The sequence below is a fragment of the Ictalurus furcatus genome, chromosome 7, assembly GCF_023375685.1.
Source record: "Ictalurus furcatus strain D&B chromosome 7, Billie_1.0, whole genome shotgun sequence".
NCBI classification, from domain to species: Eukaryota; Metazoa; Chordata; class Actinopteri; order Siluriformes; family Ictaluridae; genus Ictalurus; species Ictalurus furcatus.
The window spans coordinates 19,010,212-19,034,013 of NC_071261.1; the positions used below are offsets into that span (position 1 = coordinate 19,010,212).

Genomic DNA, 23,802 nt, shown 5'->3' on the forward strand with positions numbered 1-23,802 from the left:
GGGTGTACTTATTGTTTCACATGGCTGTGTGTGTGTGTGTGTGTGTGTGTGTGTGTGTGTGTGTGTGTGTTTGTGTGCGTGTGTGTGTGTGTGTGTGTGCCATAATGTACAAAGATTTCTTCCAGTTTTGTGCATCCAAGTGTAAAAATTGTCCTGCAGAGAACATTTGTTCTCTGTTTTGTGCTCTCAGCCAATACCAGCAAAAATCTGTATTATCATCATCATCATCATCATCATCATCATTGATCTGATTGAAATCTGAGACTTAGAACACAGCTTCCACAGCTTCCAACTATTTCCTAGTTTCTGGGCCAAAGGCTTCCTGTCAATGCTTGGCCCCTTGAGGTCATTATGACTCCCCCAGGCCCACCTATTTTTTGACTACTTGTACTACTTATAATAGTTGTACTTTAACTACACAAGAGATCAATCTGTTATATCATTCATCAGGTCTCAAATTTATACAGTTAACATGTGGTTTTTGTTATGTACTCTGTCATTTCATCATTATCCAGTAAAGTTTAATAAAGCAATAAAGGAATCATATTAATCAGTAAATAATATTTATTCATATAATCCACAAGAAATGCTAATATCACCATTTCCGCTCACATATGACTGTACTTGTATAACGATTTCATGAGTATCCTGTAGTACATTCTGTGCTAAAGAAAAACATAAAATGTCAACAAATTGTGGCTGTGTGGGTGTTTTGACAATCATGTCTGTGTACCAACTCTGATGCGAACGTGCCAGTCGACACATCTTGCTTCTATTGGATTTCTGCTGTTGTGTGCTGAACTGTGCTCTGTGGCTGTTCCCTGCGCCGCTCCACTTGAAAGAGAGAGGAAGTCAGTGTTTGTGTGTGCGCCTGCAGTGACGATTAAACAGATCATTATGGAGGAAATATGATGTAATTCAACTGTAGACAGTCTGTATGCTGAAAAATGTACCTTCGTGTGCATGAATGACCCTGGTTCATCAATATGACACAGCATGAAAGGAGGCAACACAATATAATTAATCACTTCTTTCTTTGTCACAAAACAAGGATTAACTGAAGGCAAGGTTTCACCACAGATCATCAAAAGAGTGTTCTGTGGTCTCCGCTTAATGTGGGACAATGACAAATAACTGTGGTTGACAAATGAACTGTGTTTAATCATAATCAAAAACTTGTGTTGCATGCTGAAAAAACTTCCCAGGGAACCTCATTCTTTGATTGATGCAGCAGATTTGTTGTTTTCTAAATATCTTATATATTTGTGTAAAAAAAAATCTATGTTAAACAGTATTAGTTAAAAAATTTTCCTCATACATCTTCAGTACCCACTTTATCTTGATCAAAGTTACAGTGAATACAGTTTATTGCATAAACACAGCTGAGGTAGGAATGCAGCCCGGATGGAACACCAGTCCCTTACAGGGCACCATGCACATACACATTCACAGCTACAGGCAGTTTAGAGTATCTTACTGGCATGTTTTGGGAGGTAGGAGGAAACTCAAATGGACACAGAGAGAACATGTGAAACTCCAGATGGACAGTAACCCAACCCCAGCTTAGAACTTTGAACCAGAGACCCTGGAGCTATGAGGCGGCAGCGCTACCCGCGGTTCTGCTATGCCACCCAATATGAGTTACAACAGCAAATAAAAGTCACATTTAGTGGCTTTTCACATTATAGTTTATTACAGGGGTTTATAAAATTGCCAAGTACATTTAAGAACCATTGTAACAAAAATGAAAAGGGAGATAAAACATTCATATTTAAACTAAGTGAAATGTGGATTTGTAAAAAGAAAATAAAAATATTATTTACAGACAAACTCAATAATCAACATGTAGTCGCACGGCACTCAATATAAACATACCCCACAAGTGCTTCTGTGTTTAATATTAACTAAATGCAATGATGGTAATAATGATAATAGAATAATTATAATAACATAAAACCATATTAACATTTAAACACTGTTTACAATATAACTGCCATTTATGTCATTCTAAATATAACAATATTTACCAACAAACTTTATTTATACTAGAACTCTATTCTGAAATATAACAAAAATAACACTTAAAATAATATTTATTACAATAATATTAATAGTAATAATATTAAAATATTAGACAATGCAATGATTTCCCAATCGCTATTTGGCTACACAATCATCATTTGCATGTAGAACAGGCAAATTTCACTTGCACACTACCATAGCGATCTACTTCCTGTTAGAAAGCGGTACATTTGAAGCAGCAGATTTTATTTCATTTCATTCAATTATTAATAATAGAAAGATCAGTGGCATGTTTTATCCAAAAAAAAATAATAAATCCTTCGCATGATGTGTGAAAGAAGTGATAAAGGTCCTCCATAGGGTTTTATTTTTATTCCACCAAAGGTCCTAGTGCCTCCTCTTTCAATCTTACTGCAAGTCACTCACATAAATAGTTCGTGTGAAGTGGCATTGAAGGTTCCATTTGACAAAAAAAAAGAAACAACACACTGATGATCTGTCAAATCTGTTTTCTTCATCAAATGACCTTTTTTTCCATTTGCATCATAGTGTTGCAAGGTGGAGCAGCAGGAAAAAGAACAGTCGCTCTCAGCAGAGGCCAGACAGTGCTCTGCTCCAACACGTGAATAACATCCTGACTCTCAAGCAGCAAATATGGTGGCCTACAAACTGTGTTCTGTAGTGATCTTTTCTGAATATACATTTGGAAGTATGAACTGTCTCCGTTCCCCAAAATATAGCTTGTTTCGAGAGTCCCATGTCTATTCAGACACACACACATACACCTGATGCAACCTGACATCATGGAGACAACACAGAGAGAATTCAATGTGACATCAATGGGGGGAAAAGAGAAACAATTATAATAACACACAGGTTGAGCTTTTTTTTTTACATTCTCTCTCTTTCTCTCTCTCTCTCTCATTCTCACAGATACACATACACACACACACACACACACACAAACATGCACACATTGTTTGAAGTAATGATGATAAATTGTCACTTATGTGCAGGTACAGAACATAATATTGGGTTAGTCTAGACAGTCCTCTTATTTTACTTACACACCTGAGTAATTACACCCTCCTCTGATTCTTTCTAGCTTACACTGTTTTCTACATTCCTACATGCGTGAAGCCACCCCACCCCTCCAAATAGACACACACACAAACACACACACACACACACACACACACACACACAAACCCTGAAAAATACTGTACTAGACCTCAGGCTATAATAAGAATGATTCTTTGTGTCCTCACTTCACTGTGAGCACAAACTTGCCCATACCCTGTGATATCTACTTAGCTGGACACAGATAACATCCCTCTTTCTTTTTGAAACTTCCAGTCCTCCTTTTAACATTCTTTCATCTTGTGCCCTCCCTCTCACAGCAACTTAATGGTCTTAGCATCATTTAATGGTCTCTGCATTATATTTATGGGTGTTTTTTTTAATTATGCCTTTTTTTTTCTTTTTTCTTTTTACATTTTTATAGAAAAAGATAGACTGTACATTTTTGGCAAACAAAAGTGACATCTTGAAACAAAAAGAAGAGTGTCTCTCTCAACTCGCTAGATTTTTGCTGCTTGAAAAAAAACAACAACATTAACCATAACTGTTAAAAAATAACTCTCTCATGCACTTCGTCCCCTTTTCTTCTCTCACACAGTGGCACCCAGCATCTCATCTGTCTTGGACATTATCTGGTTCTGGTTGGAGTCCAGGCCAAAGAACTTGACTCGGAGGCCATCAGTAGGGTGGACCACAGGGACGGAGATCAGACGTGGGAACGTCCGCGTGGCCAGCTCAAAGCGGCTCCCCCCGGCCAGCTCCACAGCCAGCAACTTAAGGAAGAGCGTGGCCAGCTGTTTCCCCAAGCATGAGCGCACACCACCACCGAAGGGCAGGTAATGAAAGCGGCCCTCACGATCCTCACTGCGTTCTGCACTGAAGCGATCAGGATCAAATGTCGCCACATCCTTAAAAACGGCCGATGTGTCATGAGTATCTCGGATGCTGTACATAACACTCCAACCCTTAGGAATCTGCACACCCTGTGTATGAGAGGTGGAGAAACAGAAGAAAGAAACAAAGTGAGCATCTAAATTTAATATATTCTAATAGTATTATTAGCTAGCTAAATTGATAGTTTGTTTTTTTTAATAACTCTAAACTACAAGCAACAGTTATTCTGCAGCACTGATGCTCTAAAGACAGCTCAATGCTGTTCAATCAATGCTGCTCTGTTCTTGGTGCATTTTTTTTTCTCTCTGAAACTAGAGGCATCGAGTGAATGAGCAAATGTCAGTTTGTCTGCATAGACAGTATCTTTCTGTCAAAAACTGCCATGCATATAAAACAGATGGTCTGTCTTGCTGCCTGGTGCATTGCTCACACTGCCATGTGGTATAAAGTCAGTTTTTGACTGCCATCTTTGTTGGCTGATGTAACTGTTGATTTTTTTTTGGCTCTGAGAGGACGCACTACAACCAGTCAGAGGGTCTTATTTAGAGTGTGAAAACTTCAGCCATTTTTATCAGCTCTGGAATAGGAAAACAGGGAATTAGCTTGGTTTATGACTGACAGGAGAAAATTTGTATGGTTCTGTGATTATATAGTCTATCTGCCCTGGACATACAAAGTACAAAGACATAATCACTGAATTAAAGGGCTAAGAAAATAGCAAGGCAAAAGACCATGTAACTGATCTCTTGTTTTCTCTCAGCTCACACATCCAAGGTTTGCAAATTTGTGGGAATAAAGTTCCCGTAGATTAACTTGAAATTAATGAACCACTACGGGAAGCAAATTCTTCATTCATATCCCTCATCATTTTCCATTCAAGTAAATTCGCATTTTTGTCAGGAGAATCTAATTCTTGTTTGGTTTGACCGCTTCTTCAATTTTTGCACTACAAAGAAGATGTTGGATGTTTCACAGCTGGATCTGTACTAAATGCTGACCACTGTATCTCAGATGACTGCTTTACTGTACAATTTGCACATTTCTTAAAATAGGCACATGTTGTGCTTTAGAATCTAACGTTGAAGTATGATTTAAAATAAAATGGGAAAAAACTATGTAAATTGTCTTATCACATTGGTGGGCCACCAGAACAACTTCAGTGCATAATTTCTTAGCATAGATTCTGTCAAACTGTACTGGAGGGATGAACACCTTTCTTCTGAAAGAGATTCCCTCAACTAGTGTTTTCATAATGGCAATTGACCAAATTCTCTATTTTGAGATCTGGTGAGTACAAAGGCCATAGTAAATGAATTGAAATCATTTTCATACTCATCAAACCATTCAGTGAGCCTCATGCTCTGTAGAGTGGGTGGAGTCATCCTGAAAGAGACCACTCCCATCAGGATAGGAATGTTTCATCATAAGCTAAAGAAGACTTTCAGAACTTTGTACTGATTTGCACTGATGCTTCCCTCTTAAGGGGACAATTGGGCCTAAACCTTGCCAGCTAAATGCATCCCACAGCATTTTTTTTTCCATTCATTTGTCACACATTTTGAGCAATTCACAGCATGGCTTCTCTGTAACTTACGTCAAGTTCGAAGGTCTGCATGGCAGTGCGGTAGCCCCCTGACACTGGTGCATAGAGACGCAAAACCTCCTTGATGACACAGTCCAAGTACTTGAGGTTGCAGATGGTGTCAAGCTGCAGTTCACCCTGGCACAAGCAACCATCATGCAGAAGGCCACAGTTGCGCAGTTCCTCACGCATCTTCTCCAACACAGCTGGGTGCCGCAGTAACTGCATGATCAGAGAGGTGCTGGCACTGGCCGTGGTGGCAAAGGCAGCAAAGATCAACTCAATGGTGGACTCCTGGAGACCAGATAAAGAGAGATGAGAGATAGTGACCACACAGACCTACAGGCAACATGTTGATCCCCTAATATTAGCACAGTAACTGGAATATTACCATTTCCTCAGAGAAAGACATGGCCTACAGTGCAGCAATCCCTATGACCCCAACTTTGGTGTCTTTTCTTGCTTTGCATGTGTTTTATGAAGGAGAGAGGGAGGGCACTCCCCTCGTTGGCTTGGCAGCCATATTGCACAGGTCAGGGTTTTGCTTTCATTTGTTTAAATGGTATGCCAGTGAGCCGGTGTTGACAGGCCTGAGGGACCCACCCATTTGCTCCTGTCTGAAAAGGGAGCAGCATGCCTCTCTAACCCAGGGCAGTAACAAAGTTGTGTCAGAGTATGAGAGTCAAAAATTGGGAGTACAAATCTGACGTCTCTCATTTTGGCTTCTCTGAACTCCCCCAAAGAAGGAACCAAAAAAAAAAGCCATGCAGGTCATGGTTTTGGTGTGACAGAGAGAGGAAATGATGGAAAGACACTGATGACAATAGAAACTTGGTAAGAGAAGTATATTTTTATGTGTATATTAAGAATATAATGTTTAAAATTACAAAGGGTTAGTTCTGCAAAGAACATCAACAGCTGAAGTACGATCTTATTTTAACTGCCTGTGAGACGAAGAATTTGCAGCAAAAACGGAAAGATCTAAAAGCAATGGATATCTCATATTTATCAGGCTTAAGATCTGTTATTCTTATAATCTGCCTATTTCTATTCAAAGGGATTCTAATCCCATGTTCTTAACAAACATCCCACTTTAAACAAAGAGTATGGACATTGTGTGCTCCATCTAAAACTGAGGATTAGTAAGGAGTGGCACAAACCTTAAGCTCCTGCATGCTGAGCTCTGTCCCATTCTCTTTGGCACTCTCCAGAAGCACATCCAGGGCATCAGAATAGTCCTTCCCCTGTGTACACAGTGGCTTCTCCCTGATGGCTTTCTCTATGACCTTCTGAAGGGTGTCCCTTGCACGAATGCCCTACACAGAGACATCGACACATACCAGACTGTAATTATGATGTCTCAAAGGATTTTTTTTGCATGATTGGATGCACACTGAGTGTTGTGATGCTGCAGCCACTTACCTTTCTGTAGCCACTGAAGGGCAAGTCAATGGGCAATGAAAAAACATTGTCCACAAACTCCTGGAAGGTGTGGAAAAGGAAGTGCATCTCTTCTTCTGAAATGCGGAAACCAAGGAGCACACGGACAGCCATCTGAAAGGACATGTGCTGAGACTCACGGTACACATTGATGGGCCTTGGGTTGGAGCTCCACACACGTAGCGTCTCCTGGATAACTTGCTGGATCTTAGGCAAGTAGTTTTCTAGCGCTTCATGGCTGAAGACTTTAGCAAAGATCTGTCCAGAGAGGAAAAGTTTATTCGTTTACTACTGTTAATTCAGTATATTACAGACATATAATTATGCACACAATTTAAAACTGAATAAAGAGACAAGTCTGTATGTGTCAGACTAAGGAGTTCAATTTGGTCTGTAAGTGGGACCTGGCACTGAGGAGCATGTGGTTGGGTTCTCCAACCATGCCTGACACTTCTTTAAATTAAGAACAACCTCAACAAAAAATGCTTAACTGCCAGCATTTCAGCTCAGTCCTGCCCTAAATACACTTGTGAAGTCTAAAATAAATACATAAGCATGTATTAAGTATTCTGGAAGCAAGAAAAAGGTATGTGGATTCTCTTTTCAAAACTTCATGTCAAGCTCAAAAGAAATAAACCTAGAAATGTCATCTAAATATTATCCTGAAGCCACACAACAGCAGCTGTAGCAATGGTTTATTTTCCTTTCATCAAGGGACATGGAACATTCTCATTAACTCACAAGCCCCCACTATTTTTGACCTTTTCGCTTTTAATTGCCTCCCTCTCCCCATCCCTCCATTATAGTGGACCTGGACAGAGAGAGTTTCCTTCTCCATCAGCAGAGAGAGAGTGAGTAGGGAAGGTAAGATTTTCCTGGCTACAGCAGTGCATTTCAAAATGTGCCTCATTCGCGCAGGTTTGTTTGGTGAAATAACATCTATGTTCCCCCTTAAAAACTCCGGCTCTGCCAACTAACAATAGTACTTTTTATATGCCATCTCACCCCAAATACCTTGGCTCTGCCCCATTTTTCCAGAGTTGTAAAGATGACGGGTTGGAGCCGGTGACAAAACTCTCAGGTCCTCCTTCCATCTCTCACTTTCTCTCACTGTCTCTACGCAGCATGGCATTTTTGCTCTGTCTCATCTCTTTGCTCTCTTAAATCCAGCCATTGTGCTGGTCTAATTTCAGATCTACATGTGCCTCTTTCCTTATTTACTCTGAATGAATGAACAATGAGCATCAAGATTTAGAGATCACAGTAGATGTAACAGCAGTGAGATCAATATTTCCCCTAATTGCCCTGCTTACCTCAATTACTTCTGTTCCTCCATCCCCTACACTCAGCCTGTGTGCATTCAATCACTGCGCAAATTATCACTGTCACTTTCTTTCAAGAAAAAAGGGTGGGTGTGTGAGTGTACATGGGCAAGTACACGGTAAACATAGACAAACCTCTATTCGCTCCTGTTTAGCAAAGGCCTGTACACTACAGAGCACACACACACATGTAATTCATTGCATTCATATACATTCCATGTTTATTTGTGTGCTTGAGAGCTTTGCTTTTCCCTAGAGGAAAGCACTGTGTCTGCCCGTCTATAGTACAGATGTAAGTAAAATACACCTAATGCATACCCACATGATTTTGGGACACTCCATATATTGCTGGAGAAAAGTCAAGCTGCTCCTCCGTCTTCATTACAAAAAGAGGGGCTCCTTGTGTTCTCTTAGACATATACACAGACACACACACCCCTTCTGAAACTTCCCCGCCTTAATCATTTCCATATGTCTTAAATTATATGAAACAGCTCGAAGCTGCTGGTTTGAGCAGAATGTAAAGGCTTCTTTCTTCTTTTTTCTTTTCTCGCCCCCTCTCCGTGTTTCTCTGACTCTTACTACACTGCGCTCCATGCTCCTCCCCCTCTCAGAACTAAAACACAATCCCTTATTCAGAAGGGGAAATCTGACAAAAAGCTGGTAAACTGTAGGATTAAAGGATTCTGACCTCTACTGGCCATTGCAGTGGATGCAACAGTTTCACTTTTTTCACTTCATTGTCATAATGAATGATGGGTAACTGACACCTCATGTCACCTTATCATCGTCCCTGCATGAGAACTAAACTCAACAACTCCTCCATATCTGTCCCTCTCTCTACCTGCTTTTACTTGGACAACATGCTGAAAATATGTCAAACGTACAATGAAAACAGGTGAAGATAGTAGTCCAGATAGCACAACTAAGACACAGCAGAACAAAGCAAGACACTGAAGGTGAAAATAAATCTGAAAATGTTTTACATTTATTTAATTTCATTTCTATTTAAATCTTTAAACCATTTAAGAGAGTGCACCTTATGGAATTGTTTACTTACTCTATCAATAGTTCTCAATAACTAAATGTCTATATGGGATTTCCAGGAGACGGAATGATTTCTGGGAGCAGATTTGCTTCCAGGGAATGCCTGGGTCCAGCTCTCCCAAAGGTCTTAGGGAAGCAGGAAGAATTAGGGTTTTGCCCTGGCCTGTGTTTGTGTTATTGTTGTGAGTGCTGTTTTAGTGTTAGAAGCCCCAGGCCAGCACAAGACTCTCCTCATGTAGCTTTAGTGATGGATTAGATCAAGAGCTGAGTCTTATTGGCAAAAATCCTAGAACAGCTTCCAAGTGTGCTGAGGGGGAAATTTCCATCACAGACATAATGAAGACATAAGCATGGAATTCATCAATGACACGTTTGTCCAGAAAGGTGATGGAATACGTCTACCAGCATTCGATTGCTAGTCAAATTTTCAGCTCCATATCATATATCTGAGCTCCTATATGAGTACATAAATAGTGAATTATTAAACTTCACTCTATATTTGAACATGGATGGGTATACAAATGATACTGCAATTTCTGTAATGTGGCTAGCACGGCTCCAGACTGCCACAGGCCTCAGCGTAGATAAGGTCGTCTTTGTGCGTCGGAGGCGGCTGACTAATTAGTGATCATTAGTGGGGCTTGCATGAGGCCCCAGGCCTGCAGGATTAAGCAGACTGATTACATTTCTCTGACCCCTTAATGGGACAGGTGTGTGAGGGAAACCTGAGCCCATGTCAGCCTGGATGGAATCAGAGGTAGAAAAAGAGGCATTTTGGACCTGGACAATAGGTCAGACTGGAGGATTGAGGATTTATAATATTCTGCTAGTGAGCTGATATCGGGGGCCAAAGTGGGATGGGACAAGACAGAGAGAATGAAATTTACTTCTCTGTCTCCATCTGGCCTACCTATCTCTCTCTTTTCTTTTCTTTTCTTTTTTCTTTCAGGCTTTGTCCCAGAGATCCTGCTCTGCTCTCTGGCCTTCTGTATTGTTATCTCTCATTCACTAGTAAGAAAGAGAACTCAAGTACACCAAGTTTTATTACAGCTTTTATCACCATGACGCCAACAGGGCTGTGTGTAATTGAGAGAATGCAGAAATGTGTATGTATCTGTATAGTCTGTTTGGAGACAGAGTCACAGATTTTCTAAATGCTCCTGCTCAATTGGAAAGTTCCTAACCGGTCTCCAGTAGAGATGTGCTTGGACTGTATTTTTAATCCTGTTTGCACATGATTAAAAATGCCCTCGATATTTTCTGACAAATTTATCTCAATCCAAAATATAAACAAACTAACAGCCTAACTTAACCCACTGCAACTCTGACCAGGCACTTCCTAAGAATGATCACTAAGTGCAACTCATGAGAATGAGTACATGCATAACAAAGCGATTCATGTCTGGTCACTCACTTGTCCCCACAAGCTTCATAACTGACCACTGACCATATCTGATTAAGTCCATTGTTCCACACCTCTAGAGTCAACGAGACACCCTGCCAATCTTTACGCATTTGAATCTGTATAGAACACATAATGTATTCATATTCGATTACATCTGATGTGTGTGCATGCGTGTATTAGAGGGAATCTAATCTACACTTGTTAACGTGACTTGCATATCTTTGTGTGAGCATGTGTTCATATGCATGCACAAGGGTGGGTTTGTGAAAGTGAGCTCACCTTCCTCTTCTTGCGGTGGATGTCTCCGATGGAATTGGCAAGGCTGTTGGGTCCTAGAAGGGTGCTGGTGCTCTGAGGCCAGTCCACGCTCACCAGAGTGTGTTCCCCCATGAGTACCTTCCGCACATTTTCTGCTCCCGTCACCCGGATCACTGGACGGCCAAGCAAGTGAGTTTTAAACACGTTACCGTACTTCTGCCTCCTCGAAGCATGGAACCCCGCACCCTTCATGAAAGATGGAAAAAGGATGGTTAGGAATAATTCTTTTTTATAAAAAGACTGTAAATAATATGAAGCATTCAGTTCTGTAGGCCGAGACATAAAATCATTAGTTATGGTGGGAGCTAGAAAGGGTCAAGGTAATTCCCATTTCATCAGCATGGAAAACCTGAAAGAGGACAACTGTCTTTTTTTTTTACTATACATGCTTCCATGGGTATTTGCTAAATATGCTCAGTAAGGTATCTTAATATGAACAGGGTTCATAGGCCCTGTCCTCCCCCTCTTAGTATAAGCTGGAGGGCTTTTGGAGTCGTTAGCAGGATATTACAGCACGGATGAGGTGTTAGCACTAATACCTATTTAGACCAAAGTAGTGTTAGCCTCAAAGGATTATCCCATGCATTTGTTTCTATTTTGCAAGGCTGCAAAGGTCCAGTTCGTGGCAGACATTCTGTAAGTGGATTAGTTGTAGTGATTAGCAGTGAGGGGCTCTAGTTTAGCCCCTGAGATCACAGGAGAGAAGTGATCTAATGCACACTCGTGTCAGTGAGTGAGTTGATCCAATACATCCTGTGAACTTTCTGCTCAGGTCTAAGATTTCAGCACAGAAATCCTTGTTATCTAAATGGTGGCAGTCAGTGTTCAGACCTAAACATATTAAGACCCAAAACACAGGTTGACTTCTGGGGTCGCATGGCTTATCTCTGTTTTTTTATCATTACACGTATAATCCCATTCAAAACTCACCTCTGAAGCACTCTTCAGCCAAGCTTCACATTAGACCAGACCACTCCAACCCACCTAGTTTTACTGCAATCTTAATACACACTCAGTGTGGGGTAGATTAAGCTACTGAGGAAATTTAATCCAATACAGGTTACAAATTACATCAGTAAGTATGTAATCAGTAATGTAATAGTGTAGAGAACTTTAAAGTGTTATGTAATCTGGCTTCAGAATTACTTTTGGACTAGTTCACTTACTTTCATATACCTTTAGTTGCCAGTTTATTAGATATACTCATCTCATATCATATTGCACTTTGGATTTCAGAATGGCATCATTTCCTCTGAGGAAGAATTGCCAAGATACTGGATGTATTGTGCAGGAATGTTGTATCATAAAGTAATGCACTGCACAGTTGCTGCAACTTGGATGGCTGAGTAGTCTTGCTGCAATGAACCCTTTCCACCTTATTCCATAGTCACTTCTTTTTGCTGTTTTAACACAGTTGAATATTAAGTGATGTTTGAATGTCTGGTCTTCTTGATGTGATAAACTGGCAACTCGGTGTACATCCACGTATTTGTAGTTATTAGGCAGTTGACCACTAGTCAAGGGGATCCCAAATAGCAAGATTAGAATATGGCACTCATAAGGAGGTAAAAACAGAGGAGAGCTTCATGGCTATGGGCCAACTTGGCTTGAATGGCCCTCCTAATCAGAGTAATAGTTACTCTGATTAGGAGGGCCGTTCAGGGTGTGGCCGGAGGGGAATAATCATGGTGCAATTAAGGTTTTCTCAGACAGCTACAGTGACGTGAAGCAGAGCAGTCCTGCACACAGTCGAGCCCAAGCCCTATTCGAACTGGGTTATTTTTTTAATGGGAAGGTTGGGAAGAAGGCTTTGGCTGAATGCGCATGGTGATGATGTCACATGATGCACCTTGGAAAATCTGTGACAATTTTGAAAAATTGCAAGCTCCTCTGAGTGTTGTGGCGTTTGTTTGATTTTGCGTTAATTTATACGATCGTGAAATCCTGGAGGGACTGAATAATAACGGTCAAAACAATCAGTGTGCATTAATATGAAGTGTATAGCATGCATAAAATGACCATGTGTACATTCTGAAGACACTCTCATCTCTGTGATTTATAAAGATCGCTTATCCTGTGCAAAAAAAATGATATTTACATGGACAGTGGTGTGAAAAATTATTTGCCCCCATTCTGATATATTCTGTTTTTGTGCATATCTCATACTAAATAGTTTTAGATATTCAAACGAAATACAACAAAAAACAAAGGTAACCTGAGTAAACATACAATACAGTTTTTTTTTTATTGAAGCACAAAGTTATCCAACACCTATCACCTAAGTGAAAAACTAATTGCCCACTTAAACTTAAAATCTGGTTGTGCCAGCTTTAGCAGCAATAACTGCAACCAAACGCTAACTGGAGATCAGTCTTTCACTTACTTCTGGGACTAGGACTTACTCCTATGCTTTGGATCATTGTCTTGCTGCATAATCCAGTTTTGTTTGAGTTTCAACTTACAGACTGAAGACCAGATATTCTCCTAGAGAATATAGAGAGCAGAATTCATCTTTCCCTCAGTTATTGCAAGTTGCCCAGGTCCTGAAGCAGCAAAGCATCCCCACACTATCACACTTCCACCACCATGCTTGACCACAGGTATGATTTTGTTTTTGTAGAATTCTGTGTTTGGTTTACACCAGATGTAACGGGACCCCTGTCTTCCAAAAAGTTCCACTTTCAACTCATCAGTCCACAGAACATTCTCCCAAAAGGTCTGAGGATCATCAAGGTGTGTTTTGGCAAAATTTAGACAAGCCTTAATGTTCTTCTGAGTTAGCAGTGGTTTTCACCTCACCACTCTTACATAAATGCCATTTTTGCCCAGTGTCATTCTGATAGTTTAGCCCTGAACAACTTTATTTATGCAAGAGAGGCCTGTAAGTCCTTTGATATTGTCCTTGGCTCTTTTGTTTCTTCCTGAATGAGTAGTTGCTGTGCTCTTGGAGGAATTTTGGAAGGTCGGCCACTTCTGCGCAGGTTCATTACTGTGCCATTTTTTCCATTTGGAGATAATGACCCTCACTGTGTTTCTTTGGAGTCCCAGAGCCTTTGAAATAGCTTTGTAAGCCTTCCCAGACTGATGTATTTCAGTCACCTTCTTCCTCAACATTTCTGGAATTTCTTTCAGTTTTGGCATAGTGTGCTACTGGGTAAGACCTTTTAACCAACTTCTTGTTGGCAGTAATCAGGCCTGGTTGTGTCTAGTCCAGCTGAACCCCATTATGAATGCAGTTTCATAGATTTGGGCAATTAGTAACTACGGGACCAAATACATATTCACACAGGCCCAGTTGCTATTGGATGACTTTTTTGCTTCAATAAATAACATTATCATTTAAAAACTGTCTTTTGTGTTTACTCAGGTTGTGTTTGTTTTATCTTAGATTTTGTTTTAATATCTGAAACAATTTAGTATGAGATATACACAAACAGAAGAAATAATAAATATTTTTTCACAGCACTGTAATTACAGACGTCGTTTGGCAACATTACTTAACAAGTATATATCTGGAAAACTTATCCCACTTGAATATTACTGAAGATTTACTAGTGAAAAACTAGAAAACACAAAGAACATTTTTTTCCCTCCTCTTAATCCTACATGGGCGGCTGTGACTCAGGTGGTAGAGCGGGTTGTCCACTAATCGTAGGGTTGGCGGTTCAATTCCCGGCCCACATGCCGAAGTGTTCTTGGGCAAGACACTGAACCCCAAGTTGCTCCCGCAGGTGTGTGTGTGTGTGTGTATGAATGGGTGAATGAGAAACAGTGTAAAGCGGTTTGTAGAACCATTAAGGTTAAAAGGCGCTATATAAGTGCAGACCATTTACATAGGCAGCATGTATTATGATGTATAGTATCTAAACAAACTTTTTATCTGAAGCACTGAAGTAAAGAGCTGTGACATAGTTCTTAGTAGCTAAGCCTCTTGCTCTTTATAATACACAGTAATTGACTGCAGCCCTTGGGACTTCTGCAATGCACATAAAGACCCACTGTAACCTCACAATTTGATACACACACATGCGCGCTCACATACTGGTCCAACAGCAGGGAACTTAGTTGGAGCTGTTTGCTAACCTTGCCCCCTCCTCCATCCCTAATGCAAGATTTGTGACCTGTTTCTCATAGCACGCAGCACACAGAAGCTTCTTTTGGAAGGATAATTTTAGCTGCATGGAGGGCTTTTTCCTGCTTGTTTGGCTGATAGAGGGGCTTGGCCTGAATACACTTCACCTCAGTACACTGGCACTGGAGTGCCGACTTGAGCATGTGTTTATGTGGGTATTATAACCTGATTATAATAAAAAGTAAAACTGTGGTGAGGACATGAGAGAAATTTTTTGAAAGATGTTTGGCAACATTAGCATACAATTATGCATTTATCATATTCAAGGACAAGTGAACGGTTGTTTGCATGATTCCAGTATAAATTTACTTTTGGACATTCTATTTATTTATGTGATGGGGAGATTAACAGAAAGATGTGATCGGACCGCTTTAGTAATGGCTTCAGCCGAAGCATTTTAGATCGTTGCACATATTTTCTGCATGTGCTTTGTTGTTTAACATGCAGGTTGGATTTCTCAATCAATCAATCATCCTGTGGAAAATTTTAAGTTACTGTTTCCTGGTTTCCAGTGGAATATTTAAAATGTTTTTATATGCATGATGTGGGGTTGGGGGTTCAATTCCTGCCTCTGTGTGGCGTTTGCATGTTCTCTTTATGTTTCAGGGTTTCCAGTCCAAAGACATGCATTGTAGGCTGATTGGCATCTCTAAAATGTCCGTAATGTGTGTGAATAGATGTGTGAGTGTGTGTGTGTGTGTGTGTGTGTGTGTGTGTGTGTGTGTGTGTGAGATTGGGCCCTGCGATAGGTCGACACCCCGTCCAGGGTGTCCCCCACCTTGTGCCCTGAGTCCCCTGGGATAGGCTCCAGGCTCTCTGCGACCCTGTGTAGGATAAGCGGTACAGAAAATGGATGGATGGATGGATGCCATGATGTAACTATAAGTCTGTTATGGTCCCTTAATCCACTCATGAGGTTGATTGACAGCTTTTGAATAGACATTTATTGTAATTATCAAAGGAGGTTTGGCTAGCTGCAGCATCAGAGTTGTCATACAGTTTGAACACATAAATGAATGAGTGCCTTGTGACTACAGATGCCTCTACTAAAACTCCTCCCGTTCATTTTTTTAATATGTTGTTTTTCATCGGAGACTTTTTCTGTTTTCAGTTCTTTCTTAGTGTAATCAATATAACTCATTTAAAGTAAAATGAATGATCAGTGTATCAGTAGACTCAGTGATTTGGGGCTCAGCAAGTCAAAGTTATCAAGCAGTAAATTCAAACTAACAGAACTGAACTCCAGGATTCAAAACATAAGTTGAACTGTGAACTGTTGATACTTTGTCTTTAAACAGCAAGACTGATATTTGGCCAGTGTGTAACGCTACTTCTCACCATTACAGCCCATGTAGTGATAGGATTGAGACTGTGTGTCAGTGTCAGTGTGGGGATACGAACACGCAGGAGTATGTGTGTGCTCACTGAGGGTTAGATGGTCACCACATCCAGTGTTAAGGTAATGTGATCGAGACGTGAACATATCGAGTGAGTGTGAGGGCAGGAGGTAACACTAGCACACACACATACACGCAAAAACTCACGAGTGCAAATTCATCCAAAAAGCATTACAAGGAGAAACAAATGTTGCATCTTTCACTACATTGTGAAAGCTGAGTGTTTGGGTGTGTGGGCGATGCAGTTTAGCCTCTTGCTGACACCTAAATCGCATCATCACACCCTCCAAGAGTTTGTGTGTGTGTGTGTGTGTGTGTGTGTGTGTGTGTGTGTGTGTGTGTGTGTTCATGTCTACACTCCTGTCAGCTTCTGGACTGCACACTGTGAGAGAAAGGAGCCGTTTTCAGAGCAGCACTATAGGGTAAGGACAAGGCCGTCTTTCACACACATGCAGCATGAGAGCTCTCTTACACACCTACTAACACACATAATGTGTGTTTCACAGTAACTTAAATAACCCTGCAACTATCCTGTAATGTACAAGTGGAAATCGTAGACTTCCAGGCACGCAGCAAATCAAAGTATAACAGTATTATATATCACAAGTAAAAATATAGAAGCTAGGCTGTGGCACGAGGCAAAGAAAAGAGAGAATGGAAAGTTAGAGATCAGGTGCCCTGGGGACAATAATGGAGAGAGATGAATGATATGAGATGAACAATATGATGAATGATAGCAAGGGATGGTGCAAAATGGGCTGCACACTGATTGCAGCCTAAAAGCCGGATGAGTCGCTCCTCTGGAAATAGCAGACCAGGCTGAGAGACAAAACGTTGAGGGAAAGCAAGTGGGGTGTGGCAGCCCAGATGACATTTGGCTAGAAGGTGAGAAATGTCCGCCCCCTTCTCACAAAGCCACCGAAGCACAGACGTGCAGAGAAAGAACAAGAAAAAAAGAGAAGGAAAACCCCAAAAGGGCGACTGACGCACGAAAGTGCCACACACCCTGGAAAAGCAATGAGGTAATAATCTGCAGTTTACTCTCTCTCTTTCTCGTTCTCTCACTCCATCGGATACACACATACTCTGTTGTACACTGGTCCTCTCATGTACGCGCGTACACGTGTATATATACATACACACACACACACACACACGGCAGAATTCATGTGCAGTGCATGTCTTTTGCATATATATGAAAAGGTGTATTTTATGTATAGCACCCATAGACTGTCTAAGCAGTTGTTGCAACAGGTGAAAAACTTTCCTATTTTGCACAAGTGCTGCATCAGTACAAAAGGCTGTTCTTCAACACCAAAGAGAAAAGATTAAGTGAATGATGTTAGTAGGCTCACAGGGAAAAGAAAAATTTCATCGCTGAGTTTAGGTTTTGGTCTTTTGTTTCCTCCTCTTAACCCACATGTATTTAGACTGTCAAGCTTATTTATGCGGAAAGCCTAAACCCTGCTTCACTCAAAGGAATGAAGGGTTAGTAGTGGTGGTAAAGAGGAGGAATGAGGAAATAGCCAGTTCGGGAATGTGTTTGGAAAGAGAGACGAGTAAAGAGGATAGATGGAAGAACAAATAGAGATGGACTCTGCCGCGCTGGATATTGAAATAGTTGTAGGTACCAGTGTGTGTGTGTGTGTGTGTGTGTGTGTGTGTGTGTGTGTGTGTGTGTGTGTGCTAAAAAACACAGGACAGGTCTGTTCTGGTCTAGCTTGGCTTGGTCATGAAGTGGTTAACCCGCCATTCTCAATAGTTTCTTTTACGTTTGAAAAGAAATTTATCAGATATTTTACAAGGGGTGCAATAAAGGGGACTACTTTTTTCCACTGGCCCCTTTCACACACTGTGCAGCCTAAAATACAAACTAAAAATACAAATTTCTGTGTAAATTGGACACCGGTCGAGTCTCCTGCTCCATAAATGTAGTCTTTGTGTGGCTGTGGAAATGTTATACAAATGACCCCTTTATTACAACCACAAAAACTCTTTTAATTATATTTATTCAGATCAGCAAGGGGGTGACCCAAACCCTGGGCGGCTTAGTGGTCATGAGGGTTTGAGGAAGAGAGGAAAAGGATTTTTTTTTTTGTATACTATTTGAAGCACATCAGAAAGACATGGAAAGGGTCACATAAGAAAAGGAGAATGACAGACAAAGCAAAGGGATTTGAAAAACGTAATCCCTGTTTAGACTGGCGCTCACGTAGGCTCCATCTATCTCCACCTCCTTGGCTTTCCCTTCATTTTTTGGCATCCATTCTCTCTCTCTCCCCTGTCTCCAACTCCCCCATCCCCAAGGAGGTGATTACGTGTTTCAGTGGCTAGAAGCTGCCATATTTATTGATTTAGTGTTGCATGTAACAACATTGCGTGGGATGGCGGGTCCTCCATGCTAATCTGCACCTTTACTATAAATACACATAATATATCTATGTACTGAAATAGCCAGCTGGAATGTCTCTGTGCATTGGATAGCCTCCATTGAGGTAATAATAATGCAAGAGGGATAGTAAGACAGAGAGAAAGAGAGCGAGAGATTAGAGGAAGTAGATAAAGGAGGGAGAAGTGGAGGACCCATTATTCTTCGATCCATCACCCCGTAAGAGCCCCTGCACCCGGCTGCCAAACTGGGTGCTGGGGTGGGCCAAGGGCTAAAAGAAAGCGTGGGGTCTTACTGTAATGGAAATGCGATATGGGGAGTCTTGCATGCGGAACTGAAGGCAGGCTGGTGCGTAACAGGTAGGAATCCCCAAAAAAAGCAAAAAGAGAGAGCTCTGAACAGGTGCCAGAACTCGCCCGAAAAGAATTTAAAGCTGGCTGAACAAGGCTGGGCCAGGAGAATAGGCTCCCCTTTGACCTGGAAACAGTATGTGGAGAGAGATTATGGTTGTTCAGTGCAGTGTGAGCGTTCACCCCGGGACCTCTTTTTTTCTCACTTTCACCCTCCCCATTGCCACCTCCGCTGGCACTGCCAAGCCCCTTGCCACCAGTTTCTTTTTTCTCTCTCCCCCCACCCCAAAGACAAGAGGCTGTTTGAATGGTTGGTGGTGCTTTCCAGGGGTGAAAGAGGGGCCACGCTGCGGTGCTGCCACTCACTGCCGTTTCATGCCCAGTAATCCTGGATGAGCTGGGAGAGAGAGCAAGGGAGTGAAGGAGAGAACGGTTGACTGAGTGAGTATCGCTCTTTCTGTGGCAAGAGTGGGAGTGAATGAGTGAGTGAGTGAACGAGAGGCAGAGAGAGTATGAGTTTATGTATGTCACAGGAATGCTGATCAGGCCCCAGGCCTTGTGCCCTTTATCCCAGCAGGGGGGCTGAGAGCAGTGTGACCGCCTCATGGAAGTGGGTTGTGGAAGGGGCTTTGTGGCCCCTTGCACAACCCAAAGTGATCAGAGTCAGGGTGCTGGAGGGGTTCTGAGCTGGGCAAGTGGCATAAAGGGCTGCTTGCTGGTGCCCGCTGGGTGACCTGTGCATCATGGCAGCAGGTCTCTCCCCTTGGGAAAGGACTGCCATTGATTCAATGATAATCATTAAAAGTTTTATAAATGTTTCCTAATTTGTGTGCTTTTTGTGTACTAAGGATATGTCACAGCTATGTTTGGATATCAGCAACAATTTTGTGATGGTTACAATGTAGAAAGGAATTCATATTCTGGAACAAGGATGCTCTGTGGCATGCATCAAACACCCGCAAGGGGAAATATACACGTATTAAGACTCAGTTATGCATTTTGTCAATTTAATCAATGTATGTGCTCATTGTGCATTATTCATGCAAAGTGAAGAGTATAATATATAACATGTGCTTGTGTCAGTTTTTACTGTAGAAGATGTGCATATCTCTGAGAGAGAGAGAGAGCAAAATTAAACAACAGGTGTGTGTGTGTGTGTGTGTGTGTGTGTGTGTGTGTGTGTGCGCGCGTGTGTGTGTCTTTTTACCAGTAAACATTCACCAGACTGTAAAACCAAAGTTCATTGCATGGCTCTATCGGGCTAAAATATCAGTAAAGTAAAATCATATCATAAATTGTGTAAACGTGCAAAACCCGGTCACGTGCACCCACAGTATATGAATACGTCAGTCCAAGGCTACATCCGAAGCTGAAATACTACTATATAGTATGTCCTAATAGGGGCTTTAATTGTAGAGCCAAACCTGAGGAAGTGGCCAAGAACTGGAGAGCCTGAATATGAAAATATGTCTGCAGCGCCGTGTGTGGGAACCTTACACTTTAAATAACACCCCAAAACGTGTCGAGCTTCACGTGCGCACAGTGGATCGCTTCTTCTGAGCAAAACGCCCCGTTCTAAAAAAAAATCATAATAATAAAAATAGAACGTGACAAAAGTTTGGCATGTCTGCAGGGATTTAAATCTGATTGACTATAAATATATCGCTTACAGACACAGATGCTAGCAAGTTTTGGAGAATTTTACGCGCAGAGAAACTCAACTGTTCTGATCCGGGTTTGGAGGTACGCTCTGGGATTGGGATTGTACTACAAAGCAGCAAACACATACAGTTTAATAGAAGATTGAATTGCAAATAGCTAAGTGTGTGTTCATGAGTCCGCACATTTCAGGGGAATTGTTTCATTGAGCTTTACACGGGAGCAAATACCGCATGTACCACGAGAATTAGCATTTCCTTTGGCAGAAAAAAAATGTTTCATAACTACTCCATTTCTCCTTTTTTCCAGTAGCAAACAATAGGATTAAACCTTTACGCTCTAATGGGTGGTTATTTTGCAGCGGTCTCGGGCAGTTGGCCATCACTGGAAAACACCCAGCTGAACGTAGAAACGTGGCACTCAGCTGCTTTACTCGGATTCCCCCTTCTACAGCAGTGTAGACGGATTCAGTAGTGCTGAACGGCATCACGGCACTCATTTACACAAGACAGCGTCGACTCTGGCTCATTAAAGCTTTCCTGTTAAGCTGGGGTGTAAAGAACGCGCACCGGGAGCGCAATTACGCAGGAACAAATACCAGCGGTGTCAAAGTCTGGTGCGTTTGGTGATTTCCCTGCTCAGAGTCGACGATTCAACTCGTTCGATTTACAGGATTTGATCAGTGAAATCACCAAACAGTGCCAGATCTCACCTCTGCTTTACGCTTCGCTGAGTCATCGCTGCGGAGATCTGGCGCGCGTCGGAAGCCGGCAATTAGATACCACATTGTCGGAATAGCATGCTTCTCTCCTAACCGCGGAAAATAGTGTATTCCACGTGGACTGACCACTAAGCGTATGGCAGTGGAGGCTTTTCCTGGACCAATTCTACAGCGATAATCCTGAAACACGACCGGGAAGTGCGCGCATCTCCGTGAGCACTGCTGGAGCGCTCGTGACAGGGTGCGCACGTGCATGGATTGTATTGGGGCATCCTCATCGCGTCTCTGTGCCGATTTGCGAAACGCATAGCGAGAGAAGGAAATCAGGCTTTACGGTGATAACTATAGAATGGCACGCCGTTATGGACATGATTATAAAACGCCTCATTTTGTAGTATATTCAGTAGAATCACCTCAAATCACTTTTACTGACTGATGAATATACACATATTTAATATAGATTGATACAAATACATCGGCAATACAGTCATTTGATATGAACTGTCAGTAAAACTGAGCTGAGCAGAATTAAAGAGAGTTGTGAGTGCGCGATGGACCAGGCGAGTGTGGAGTGCCTGTTGCGCTCGGACACGTGAGGAAGAGGACACAGCAGAGGAGAGTTGCGCTTACCTGGACCAGCCAGTGGCACGTCTCGCCGATGATAGGGAAGCCCATGGAGCCCTTTGGCATGGGCAACTTGCAGTTCTTGTCCCGCGTGGCGGTCCAGCGGAGCTGCCACAGCTGCTGAGACACAGCGATCAGGAGCGCCACTGAGGCCAAGCACGCGGCCAGCGTGGCCAGCGCAGACACCAGGTCCAAACTCCCGAAGAGCATTGCGACGAGCGTCCGGGAAAGTTCAAGTCGATTTCAGCCTTTCTTTAGAACGGAACGTGCACTGCACCAACTTTTTTTTTCTTTTCTTTTTCTTTTTTTAACCTGCAGGTATTGCACTAAATTATAGGCTAAATGATGGACCGAACTGCAGCTGTAGTTTTCCGAAGTTTATCTCTCGCATAAACTGAACTATAAAAGTTCAATAAAGGTAGGAGAAGTTGGGATTTTAATTACTTGTATCCAAATAGAAATAAGTCGAAGTAAGACTTTGGCACATCATTAAAAAAAAAAAAAAAAAAAAAAAAAAAAAAAAAAAAAAAAAAACCAAATCCCTCTGTGGATGTTGGAAATTAGTTTTTTTTTTTTTTTTGGAGGAATGTCAAATTGCCGTGAACTTGTCAGACTAGTATAACCACGTGGGAAAGCTGATGACAATTTCAAACTCGTCTTAAAAGTATCTAAATGAGAAAAATGTGAAAAACAAAAGTCCTCAATACTTCCCTCCCACAAGTTTTTTTTTTTATATGCCTATAAACTATTTTTTTGATACACTCAGATTCAAGTACTGGTCATAAGATTAAATAAAGGAATAAAAGAAAAAGGAATAATCCTCTGTGCACGGATGCTGATGTCTACAGAGCGCTAGAAAATCTTCAAATGACTGTAGTGCGTCTGTCTACCTTCTCTTCTGATGCTCTCTCTCTCTCTCTCTCTCTCTCTCTCTCTCTCTTTTCACATAGTTTCTCAATGTGAGTTCGAGTCGCTAAGCGAGCTCCCAATGTGTGTTTATATAGCGGAGGCAGCGAGGCGGTGGGCCAGGGCGCGCGCGGCCTTTAGCCCCCCCCACCGGAGCGAGGCGGAGCGCGCTGGAGCGTGCGGGGTCTGGACACATGCCCAAAGCCGAGAGAGAGAGAGAGAGAGAGAGAGAGAGAGAGAGGTTAAAAGTTTTCTAAGTCTTTAATTTCATGTCCCCCACTAGTATGAACTTTCCACCTGTGAGCCGGTAATGTGCGCGCGCTGTTCGCGGAGGTCAGCACGTTCTGCACCGCTAGACACGGAGCCTGAAGCGCTACTGCTGCTGAGCAGCTCAGGATTTTATACAGATAACTTCATTTGGCGTTGGTAATGAGTAAAACCTGTAGGGACTAGTGTGTTAAATTCTGAGCATTGGCAATGCTTATTCGTTTTCATCTACAGGATCATGTTTACT

At 41.8% G+C, this 23,802-nt stretch overlaps 1 protein-coding gene across 1 annotated transcript; it reads right to left on the reverse strand.

Moving 5' to 3' along the window:
- Window positions 1-1,168: 1,168 nt before the first annotated feature.
- Window positions 1,169-22,892, reverse strand: LOC128610059 (cytochrome P450 26B1). Its single transcript, XM_053629098.1, has 6 exons — window positions 22,389-22,892; window positions 11,072-11,296; window positions 7,001-7,276; window positions 6,739-6,894; window positions 5,591-5,872; window positions 1,169-4,085 (listed from the first exon to the last, which is right to left on the reverse strand). The coding sequence occupies exons 1-6, from the start codon at window positions 22,590-22,592 to the stop codon at window positions 3,693-3,695; spliced, it is 1,536 nt and encodes a 511-aa protein (XP_053485073.1). The 5' UTR covers window positions 22,593-22,892; the 3' UTR covers window positions 1,169-3,692.
- Window positions 22,893-23,802: the final 910 nt, after the last annotated feature.

Bases quoted from the DNA above. Each gene is read 5' to 3' on its own strand.
- LOC128610059 (XM_053629098.1), bottom strand. From the start codon at position 22,592: ATGCTCTTCGGGAGTTTGGACCTGGTGTCTGCGCTGGCCACGCTGGCC. The intron at 11,297-22,388 runs GTAAGCGCAACT...TCTTTCATGAAG, and splicing joins CGTGCCACTGGCTGGTCCAG to GGTGCGGGGTTCCATGCTTC. The intron at 6,895-7,000 runs GTAAGTGGCTGC...GTCTCTGTGTAG, and splicing joins CCTTCAGTGGCTACAGAAAG to GGCATTCGTGCAAGGGACAC.